At 45.0% G+C, this 11,637-nt stretch overlaps 1 protein-coding gene and 1 long non-coding RNA gene across 5 annotated transcripts in view; one reads left to right on the forward strand and one right to left on the reverse strand.

Annotated features, from left to right (window-relative positions):
- The window catches only part of LOC137327050 (MAP7 domain-containing protein 2-like), a 223,939-nt gene extending 220,689 nt beyond the window's left edge, over window positions 1-3,250 (reverse strand). For all 4 annotated transcript variants that reach the window (XM_067992442.1, XM_067992441.1, XM_067992440.1 and 1 more), the window contains exon 1: window positions 3,138-3,250. In XM_067992442.1, coding sequence (XP_067848543.1) covers window positions 3,138-3,174 — 37 coding nt within the window. In that variant the 5' untranslated portion in view covers window positions 3,175-3,250. The remainder of the gene's footprint in view (window positions 1-3,137) is intronic.
- A 9-nt stretch (window positions 3,251-3,259) lies between these two features.
- On the forward strand, window positions 3,260-5,272 carry LOC137327053 (uncharacterized). The gene is made up of 3 exons (XR_010964345.1): window positions 3,260-3,425; window positions 4,053-4,198; window positions 4,958-5,272. It is a non-coding gene; the product is annotated as an uncharacterized lncRNA (long non-coding RNA).
- Window positions 5,273-11,637: the final 6,365 nt, after the last annotated feature.

The following is an 11,637-nucleotide window of genomic DNA, read 5'->3' on the forward strand; positions in this document are numbered from 1 at the left end:
CTAGAAGTGTTTTCTCAGCTTTCCCCCTGTTACAACAAGAAGCATCAACCTCCCAATAACTCACTCGCCCGTGAGGCTGCATAGTGATGCTAACAGCCTATTGGACTATAGGGGGCCATCGCAATCACGCCCAACATCATCCTCACTATGAAGGGAAAGAGATCAGGGCAGATTATCAAAACTTAACAACGCACTAACTTCCACAAGAAGCCTATGTTTATTTACATCTGTCGATTGCTGACACCAACTTATCAAATCATGCAGCACAGAAGGAGGCCATTCAGCCCATCATGGCTCTTTGAGCAGAGCTATCCAATTAATCCCACTCTGCTGCTCTTTTCCCACAGTGTTGCAATTTTTTCCTTTTCAAGAATATATCCACTGGAGTAGGACTTGAACCCACAACCTTATATCAGAGGGGAGAGTGCTACCCACTGAGCTAACCCAAATGTTGTAATGGACTAGCCAACAAACCACTATGGTGTTACCCTAAGTTATTTGACTGAATCTATGGAAAAATGTCCTTTTTATTTAACACCTACAAGAGCAATATTCCCTGATTATTAGACATGCCAACAACCCCTGGCAGTAAGATCGGGAGGTTTATTTCCTCCATTTAGATGTGGTACGAAACTGTCTCACTGTCCCCTCCCCACGAGCTAGAAGAGACCTTCAGATGCTTGTTCAGTCCCAACAGTAAAACAGCAGTCCTTTGTTTCTATGATGCATTGTCGAGCAATATCAATCACAACTATACTGAAGTGTTAACCGTTATTAATAAAGAAATGAAAAGGCTCCTCACATCCCAACCCATCTCACGTAAGGCTACGCATTTCAACGTCAGTCAAGCAGTATTTATGACAAAGTGTTTGCTCGAACTGCATTCAATCAAGCCACAGGTCAAGGACAGGTCGTTGTTGGGCTGCAGTTAAAAATAAACCCAAGGAGATTTTCCCCTGTATAAACAACCAGCTTCACTATCTGCAAAAATATAAACTAAACGAGGGGCAACACAACCTAAGGGAAAGACAAAAAAATTAACAATACTGGCTTTAATTTGGGGGTGGGGGGGGAATGAACGAATAAAAGACACAAACTTATTCTTATTTGTGAAAGTTGTGCCAAGCGGAGGGGAAGATAGATCTAAAATGTACACGTCCTGACCCTGTATTAATTATCTGTTCTACAAAGTCAAAATGCTTTAATCCAATCACCTCCTTCGCAGTATTCTTTTAATTAATTATTGTCCCTTTAATGGTTGCCCATATTGTTCCCTATAAGTATTGTCCCTTTAATTAATGCCCTTATGATTATTGTCCCTTTTATTCCCCCCTATAATTATTGCCCCATTATTGTCCCTTTTACTGCCCCATTATTGTCCCCTATATTTGTTGTCCCATTATTGTTCCCTATAAGTATTGCCCCTTTTATTGCCCCATTACTGTCCCCTATAATTGTTGTCCTGTTATTGTCCTCTATAATTATTGTCCCTTTAATTGATGCCAGTATAATTATTGTCCCTTTTATTGCCCTCTATAATTATTGCCCCCTATAATTGTTGTCCCATTACTGTCCCCTATTATTATCCCTATAATTATTGTCCCTTTTATTGCCCTATTATTGTCCTCTATAATTATTGTCTCATTATTGTCCCATATAATTATTGTTCTTTTTATTGCTCCCCATAATTATTGTCCCTTTTATTACCCCATTATTGTCCCCTATATGTATTGTCCCTTTAATTAACGCCCTTATGATTATTGGCCCTCTTATTGCCCCTATGATCATTGTCCGCTATAATTATTGCCCCCGATAAGTATTGTCCCCTATAAGTATTGTCCCCTATAAGTATTGTCCCTTTAATTAATGCCCTTATGATTATTGGCCCTTTTAATGCCCCTATGATCATTGTCCCCTATAATTATTGTCCCTTTTATTGCCCCATTATTGTCCCCTATAATTATTGCCCCTTTTATTGCCCCCTATGATCATTGTCCCCTATAATTATTGTCTCTTTTACTGCCCCATTATTGTCCCCTATAATTATTGCCCCATTATTGTCCCCTATAATTATTGCCCCATTATTGTCCCCTATAATTATTGCCCCATTATTGCCCCTATAATTATTGCCCCATTATTGTCCCCTATAATTATTGCCCCTATAATTATTGCCCCATTATTGTCCCCTATAATTATTGCCCCATTATTGTCCCCTATAATTATTGCCTCTATAATTATTGCCCCATTATTGTCCCCTATAATTATTGCCCCATTATTGTCCCCTATAATTATTGCCTCTATAATTATTGCCCCATTATTGTCCCCTATAATTATTGCCCCATTATTGTCCCCTATAATTATTGCCCCATTATTGCCCCTATAATTATTGCCCCATTATTGTCCCCTATAATTATTGCCCCTATAATTATTGCCCCATTATTGCCCCTATAATTATTGCCCCATTATTGTCCCCTATAATTATTGCCCCTATAATTATTGCCCCATTATTGTCCCCTATAATTATTGCCCCATTATTGTCCCCTATAATTATTGCCTCTATAATTATTGCCCCATTATTGTCCCCTATAATTATTGCCCCATTATTGTCCCCTATAATTATTGCCCCATTATTGTCCCCTATAATTATTGCCCCATTATTGTCCCCTATATTTATTGCCCCATTATTGTCCCCTATAATTATTGCCCCTATAATTATTGCCCCATTATTGTCCCCTATAATTATTGCCCCATTATTGTCCCCTATAATTATTGCCTCTATAATTATTGCCCCATTATTGTCCCCTATAATTATTGCCCCATTATTGTCCCCTATAATTATTGCCCCATTATTGTCCCCTATAATTATTGCCCCATTATTGTCCCCTATAATTATTGCCCCATTATTGTCCCCTATAATTATTGCCCCATTATTGTCCCCTATATTTATTGCCCCATTATTGCCCCTATAATTATTGCCCCCTGGTATTTCCCACTGACTGGTGAAAAGCCGCGGCCGCCCGGGGATTATCGTGCGGTGGAGCCCGGGTCCCGGCGGGGTCCCGGGTCCCGGGTCCCGGTGCGGTGCGGTGGAGCCCGGGTCCCGGGTCCCGGCGCGGTGCCCCGGCCGCTCTCCTTACCTGTGCGCCGGGGGGATGCTGCGAGCAGCTCCGCCATCTTCCCAGTCCTCGGCCGCCGGTCTCCCTCGCACAAGCGCAGTGCGAGCGATCAGTGCGGCAGCCGCAGCCCCGGGGGGGGGGGGGGGGGAGAGAGCGAGAGACCGGCAGCGGGAGCAGCTCCACACCGGCACCAGGCGCTCCGCTCCCCGCCTCCCGCCTCCCCTCCCCGCCGCTCATCACGCGTGCACTCTGACTGCAGCACGAAGAGCTTCATCATTCACCAGTGTGCAGAGTGGGTGCTTCATGCCTGTGTGTACATGTAGAGATATCCATAGGTGTTTGTATGTTTATTACTGCATGCATGTGGTTTGTGAGCGTGTCGAGGATATAAATATGTATTGTATAGAGAGGCAGAAGGAACTTGCATTTATAGAGTGCCTCTCACCACCTCAGGACGTCCAGAAGTGCTTCACAGCCAGTTCTGTAATGAAGTACTTTTTGAAGTGTAGTCATTATTGTAAGATAGAGAAACGCAGCAACCAATTTGAACAGAGCAAGATCCCACAAACTGCAATGAAATAATGGCCAGATATATGTCGGAGTCGGGATGGTGTGTGACTTGGAGGGGGAACGTGCAGGTGGTGTTGTTCCCATGTCCCTGCTGCTCTTGTCCTTCTAGGTGGTAGAGGTCGCGGGTTTGGGAGGTGCTGTTGAAGAAGCCGTGGTGAGTTGCTGCAGTGCATCCTGTAGATGGTACACACTGCAGCCACAGTGCACCGGTGGTGAAGGGAGTGAATGTTTAGGATGGTGGATGGGATGCCAATCATGTGGGCTGTTTTGTCCTGGATGGCGTCGAGCTTCTTGAGTGTTGTTGGAGCTGCACTCATCCAGGCAAGTGGAGAGTATTCCATCACACTCCTGACTTGTGCCTTGTAGATAGTGGAAAGGCTTTGGGGAGTCAGGAGGTGAAATGGCCCAGAACACAATCTGCTGGATATAAAACGGTGGAAGAAATGGGCTGCCTGAGGTACCACTAGGCATAGAAGAAAAGAAGACATACAGCAAGAGAGACCTGCAAGTAGGTTGGTGTCACATCAATGTTTAGTCATTTACCACCTGTGGTAAAGTAGGATGATAAACCAGAAGATGGTTGTTAGATAGTTTTAACCAGATTAAGAAGGCCCTTGACCTTGGTGAGGTATCGTATGTTAATACCAATACACTGCAGAAAATAGATAAATTACAGGAAAGACTAAGGAACTGCAAATTAACAAGAGGTAGATCCCATTGTACTGAAACAGTTGGTTTTCTATGAAGTGTCAATACTCCCAATGTGTTGCAAGGTACGAGACGAGGCAACTGAGAGGCTGAGCATGGTCTTCATAACAAAACAGAAACTGGATGTAGGTGGAGAAATTATTCAGTGCCATTAAAACACAACCAAATGAAAGATAGTTATTCAGTTACCAGTCTTGACAATTACAGGAAGAAGACCAGCCATCCTTAAAAAATAGTTTAAAAAAAGAAAGATCTTGCATTTCTATAGCATCTTTTATATCCTCAGGATGTCCCAAAGGGCTTTATAGCCAATGAAGTACTTTTAAAGTGTGGTCACTGTTGTAATGTAGGGATTCTCGCGTGTCCCCAATATCTCTTTTGTTAAAACAATTTATATCACATGGTACTCACATTCAAAATAGAATGTTCAACACGAATTGACAGTTATTAAAGTATTCTGAACACAGATTGTAGAATAATTGTATTTCATCTGTGGCACAAATTATAGAAAAATATCCGAATGTATTACTTCTCCATTATTATCTTGTTCCTTCTGTCCACAGATCACATTACACTGTCGAGGATCGCAAGGCACTACTCCAGAATCGTCTCAAGGAATCACCAATGCAAGAACTCTCCAGACACTGGTCTCAACTAGCGAGATAATTGTCTGTTTGCCACCTAGATTGAGAAACTATTTAACTGGACAAGGACTTCCTGGTCAGTGCAACTTCACACTTGTGGGATTATCAAGTATATCTGGGGTACCGGTGGTGTAGTGGTTATGTTACTGGACTAACAAACCAGAGACCTGGATTAATAATTCTGACAATGTGAGTTCCAAGGCAGTTTGAGAATTTGAATTCAGTTTTAAAATATCTAGAAATTAAAAATAAAATCAGTAAAAGTAACCATGATGTTGTCAGACTGGTTCACTAATGTCCTTTAGGGAAGAAAACCCACACAATTAGGTCTGACCTATATGTGGCTCCAGTCCCACACCAACGTGGTTGACTCTGAACTGCCCTCTCAAGGGGCCCAGGCCATTCAGCTGCAACGGTTGAAGAAGGTCCTCGAATACCTTCTGGGGGGAAACTAGGGATGAGCAATAAATGCCGGTCTTGCCAGCGACACCCACTTCTCGAGAATGAATTATAAAAACAATAAATACTGTAAGCAGTAATAACAAAAAGTCAGTGTGCTTTCCATTATGTCAAAAGGCATATTTCCCACTCCTTTGGCTGAATTGGAAATGCATTGCCCAGTGTGATACTGAGCCATGCCAAGTCCCCAGGTGTGTAGGTGGCTGATCTTGGCGCAGAGATGGCGGTGGGGCTGCTAAGGTGATCGAAGCATTGCCCGTTGCTGGGGAGAGGAAATGGAGCCAGGTCTCCTATTGCTGATTGGTTCCTGCTGGAAAGTGGACCATGGGTGAGAATTAGGCTCAGTGATGGTGGCCCGAAGTTTGCCAACACTCACTGTCCATACTCATGATGGAGAACAGGGAGATTCTCCAGTGGTACACTATCCCTCCCACAAAGGTCCCTGCCTTCAATAGAAGAAGAAGAATGGACACAGGAAATTGGAGGGAAAAATCCCAATCCAGTTGAAGACTCAAGAAAAAAAGGATGTTTTAAAAAATTTTGGCTGGACTTTTTAATGAATAGGAACAACAGGAATGAGCATAATTCCAGGCAAAGTTGTTAAAGAAAGACTTAACACTACGAAGTCAGAAACAAATCAACTTAACTCAACTGTATCAAACAAAGGGATATTTAAAATGTGACATTGCATGCATATTTCAATCGGGTGTAACACAAAATCATATTTTTTGTTGCATAACATGAATGACTGTGTGTAATGCTGGAACATGAATGAGCTTAATGAAAGGGTACTTGATGCCAACACACACTTCACTGCTATTTACAATTCTCTTTTTTTTTATTCGTTCATGGGATGTGGGCGTTGCTGGCGAGGCCACTATTTATTGCCCAGCCCTAATTGCCCTTGAGAAGGTGGTGATGAGCCGCCTTCTTGAACCACTGCAGTCCGTGTGGTGAAGGTTCTCCCACAGTCCTGTTAGGAAGGGAGTCCCAGGATTTTGACCCTGCGATGATGAAGGAACGGCGATATATTTCCAAGTCGGGATGGTGTGTGACTTGGAGGGGAACGTGCAGGTGGTGTTGTTCCCATGTGCCTGTTGCCCTTGTCCTTCTAGGTGGTAGAGGTCGTGGGCTTGGGAGGTGCTGTTGAAGAAGCCTTGGCGAGTTGCTGCAGTGCATCCTGTGGATGGTACACACTGCAGCCACAGTGCACCGGTGGTGAAGGGAGTGAATGTTTAGGGTGGTGGATCATAGAATCATAGAATCATAGAAGTTACAACATGGAAACAGGCCCTTCGGCCCAACATGTCCATGTCGCCCAGTTTATACCACTAAGCTAGTCCCAATTGCCTGCACTTGGCCCATATCCCTCGATACCCATCTTCCCCATGTAACTGTCCAAATGCTTTTTAAAAGACAAAATTGTACCCGCCTCTACTACTGCCTCTGGCAGCTCGTTCCAGACACTCACCACCCTTTGAGTGAAAAAATTGCCCCTCTGGATCCTTTTGTATCTCTCCCCTCTCACCTTAAATCTGTGCCCCCTCGTTATAGACTCCCCTACCTTTGGGAAAAGATTTTGACTATCGACCTTATCTATGCCCCTCATTATTTTATAGACTTCTATAAGATCACCCCTTAACCTCCTACTCTCCAGGGAATAAAGTCCCAGTCTGTCTAACCTCTCCCTGTAAGTCAAACCATCAAGTCCCGGTAGCATCCTAGTAAATCTTTTCTGCACTCTTTCTAGTTTAATAATATCCTTTCTATAATAGGGTGACCAGAACTGTACACAGTACTCCAAGTGTGGCCTCACCAATGCCCTGTACAACTTCAACAAGACATCCCAACTCCTGCATTCAATGTTCTGACCAATGAAACCAAGCATGCTGAATGCCTTCTTCACCACCCTATCCACCTGTGACTCCACTTTCAAGGAGCTATGAATCTGTACTCCTAGATCTCTTTGTTCTATAACTCTCCCCAACGCCCTACCATTAACGGAGTAGGTCCTGGCCCGATTCGATCTACCAAAATGCATCAATCAAGGGGTGCCAATCAAGCGGGCTGCTTTGTCCTGGATGGTGTCGAGCTTCTTGAGTGTTGTTGGAGCTGCGCTCACCCAGGCAAGTGGAGAGTATTCCATCACACTCCTGACTTGTGCCTTGTAGATGGTGGAAAGGCTTTGGGGAATCAGGAGGTGAGTCACTCGCCGCAGAATATCCAGCCTCTGACTTGGTCTTGTAGCCAGAGTATTCATGTGGCTGGTCCAGTTAAGTTTCTGGTCAATGGTGACCCTCAGGATGTTAATGGTGGGGGTTTCAGTGATGGTAATGCTGTTGAATGTCAAGGGGAGGTGGTTAGACTCTCTATTGTTGGAGATGGTCATTGCCTGGCACTTGTCTGGCGCGAATGTTACTTGCCACTTTTCAGCCCAAGCCTGGATGTTGTCCAGGTCTTGCTGCATGCGGGCTCGGACTGCTTCATTATCTGAGGGGTTGCGAATGGAACTGAACACTGCAATCATCAGCGAACATCCTCATTTCTGACTTTATGATGGAGGGAAGGTCATTTATGAAGCAGCTGAAGATGGTTGGGCCTAGGACACTGCCCTGAGGAACTCCTGCATCAATGTCCTGGGGCTGAGATGATTGGCCTCCAACAACCACTACCATCTTCCTTTGTGCTAGGTATAACTCCAGCCACTGGAAAGTTTTTCCCCTGATTTCCATTGACTTCAATTTTACTCGGGTTCCTTGGTGCCACACTCAGTCAAATGCTGCCTTGATGTCAAGGGCAGTCACTCTCACCTCACCTCTGGAATTCAGCTTTTGTCCATGTTTGGACCAAGGCTTGTAATGAGGTCTGGAGCCGAGTGGTCCTGGCGGAACCCAAACTGAGCATCGGTGAGCAGGTTATTGGTGAGTAAGTGCCGCTTGATAGCACTGTCGACGACACCTTCCATCACTTTGCTGATGATTGAGAGTAGACTGATGGGGCGGTAATTGGCCGGATTGGATTTGTCCTGCTTTTTGTGGACAGGACATACCTGGGCAATTTTCCACATTGTTGGGTAGATGCCAGTGTTGTAGCTGTACTGGAACAGTTTGGCTAGAGGCGCAGCTAGTTCTGGAGCACAAGTCTTCAGCACTACAGCCAGGATGTTGTCGGGGCCCATAGCCTTTGCTGTATCCAGTGCACTCAGCCGTTTCTTGATATCACGTGGAGTGAATCGAATTGGCTGAACACTGGTTTCTGTGATGGTGGGGATATCGGGAGGAGGCCGAGATGGATCATCCACTCGGCACTTCAGGCTGAAGATGGTTGCAAACGCTTCAGCCTTGTCTTTTGCATTCACGTACTGGACTCCGCCATCATTGAGGATGGGGATGTTTACAGAGCCTCCTCCTCCCGTTAGTTGTTTAATTGTCCACCACCATTCACGACTGGATGTGGCAGGACTGCAGAGCTTTGATCTGATCCGTTGGTTGTGGAATCGCTTAGCTCTGTCTGTAACATGTTGCTTCTGCTGTTTAGCATGCATGTAGTCCTGTGTTGTAGCTTCACCAGGTTGGCACCTCATTTTTAGGTATGCCTGTGCTGCTCCTGGCATGCTCTTCTACACTCCTCATTGAACCAGGGTTGATCCCCTGGCTTGTTGGTAATGGTAGAGTGAGCAATATGCCGGGCCATGAGGTTACAGATTGTGCTGGAATACAATTCTGCTGCTGCTGATGGCCCACAGCGCCTCATGGATGCCCAGTTTTGAGCTGCTAGATCTGTTCTGAATCTATCCCATTTAGCACGGTGGTAGTGCCACACAACACGTTGGATGGTGTCCTCAGTGCGAAGACGGGACTTCATCTCCACAAGGACTGTGTGGTGGTCACTCCTACCAATACTGTCATGGACAGATGCATACGCGACAGGTAGATTGGTGAGGACGAGGTCAAGTAGGTTTTTCCCTCGTGTTGGTTCACATACCACCTGCCGCAGGCCGAGTCTGGCAGCTGTGTCCTTCAGGACTCGGCCAGTTCGGTCAGTAGTGGTCCTACCGAGCCACTCTTGGTGATGGACATTGAAGTCCCCCACCCAGAGTACATTCTGTTCCCTTGCTACCCTCAGTGCTTCCTCCAAGTGGTGCTCAACATGGAGGAGGACTGATACATCAGCTGAGGGAGGGCGGTAGGTGATAATCAGCAGGAGGTTTCCTTGCCCATGTTTGACCTGATGCCATGAGATTTCATGGGGTCCGGAGTCAATATTGAGGACTCCCAGGGCCACTCCTTCCTGACTGTATATCACTGTACCGCCACCTCTGGCGGGTCTGTCCTGCTGTTGGGACAGGACATACCCAGGGATGGTGATGGAAGAGTCTGGGATGTTGATTGAAAGGTATGATTCTGTGAGTATGGCTATGTCAGGCTGTTGCTTGACTAGTCTGTGGGACAGCTCTCCCAATTTTGGCACAAGTCCCCAGATGTTAGTGAGGAGGACTTTGCAGGGTCGACTGGGCTTGGTTTGTCTTTGTCATATCTGGTGCCTTGTGGTCCGATGCCAGGTGGTCCGTCCGGTTTTATTCTTATTATGACTTTTACTTTTTGTAGTGAGATTGTACAACTGAGTGGCTTGCTAGGCCATTTCAGAGGGCGATTAAGAATCAACCACATTGCTGTGGGTCTGGAGTCACGTATAGGCCAGACTGGGTAAGGACGGCAGGTTTCCTTCCCTAAAGGACATTAGTGAACCAGATGGGTTTTATTCTATGATTTAGGAGATTTTTCCATTCTTTGTATGGTTCCTTATAACAATTCTTCTGTCCCAAGATTTGAGGTTCCTTGATTTTAAACACTCTAATCTAGAGATATAGGAGATTTATTGAGGTGGAAGCGTAAGGGAATGAAGCTAAGGCTTATTGCACCTGGTATTCCCAGGCGATCTCCCATCCAAGTGCTAACCAGGCCTGACTCTGACTTGGTTTATGAGATCAGCCGTTTTCAGAGTCCTGTGCCTAGGCATACCTAAAATAAACTCTTCTTTTGTAGTTCACAATATTCACATTTAAGGGTTTCTGGATGGCGAACAAATATGTTTACATGTAGGTTCACACCATCGCATGCGATTTTAGAGAACATCCTAGAATTACATAGAATCTCCTGTCCAACTGGTCTCTGCCGGTGTTTATATTCCACATGAGCCTTCTCCCATTCCAATTACTTCTCCCCACCCTGCCCTAAAATATCTCTCTTCCCTTCTCCCTCATGCATGCAGCAAGCCTCCCCTTAAATGCTTCAATGATAAACTGATGGGGTTAGATGAAGAGGGTTGGGAGGAGGCTCATGTGGAGCATAAACGTCAGCATAGACCTGCGGGGCCGAATGGCCTGTTTCTGTGCTGTACAGTCTATGCCCCCTTCTTCAGGACTCAAATTAAGGGCTTGAGACAAACCTTTGAAAGATGATGTGTTTCCATTGGTTGATAGTGACAGAAACTGGATACTACAGCAAGAGGAAAACAGGACATTGGAGGTGTATATGCTGATAAAGGAAGATAATGGGCCATAATTTGCTGTCGCAGGACATCTAACAGCGTCTGCCTTTAGTCAGACTTGCCCTCGCATGTTTAGGTTTTTAAATTGTGGGGCGAGTTGCTGAAAGTGTGAGCTGATAACGGGGCAGTGAGGGAAACAGGGCATCTGGGACCTGAGTGAACAGGGCAAGCAACCGGGTATCTCCTTAACCAATCAGATTGAAGGATTCAGGTTAACAGCACAAAGACTGAGAAGGAGGGTGAATTTAATGTCAAATCAGGTACAGAAAGAGAAATAAAGAGAGGGAAAGAAAGACTGGATTAAGAGAGAGAAAAAAGAGACAGAAAGGAAAAGTAAAAAAAATTAAATTTTACATTTTTAAAATCTCCAATAACAATTAAAACCTGAAGGAATGAGAGTCCACACTTGTAACAGTTAATTTTCAGTGCCAGAGAGGCTGATTGGCAGTAATTAACACTCATCACATCATTAAAAGGGGACTTAGACTGAAATGGACAAGACTTATCTTTCTGCGGTGAGTTTAGTCCGTATTTACCGAGATACAGGGAGAGTTGCCGGTATTACACACTTCTTAGCAACTGGGTTCAGA

Source organism: Heptranchias perlo, chromosome 11 (assembly GCF_035084215.1).
Source record: "Heptranchias perlo isolate sHepPer1 chromosome 11, sHepPer1.hap1, whole genome shotgun sequence".
NCBI classification, from domain to species: domain Eukaryota; kingdom Metazoa; phylum Chordata; class Chondrichthyes; order Hexanchiformes; family Hexanchidae; genus Heptranchias; species Heptranchias perlo.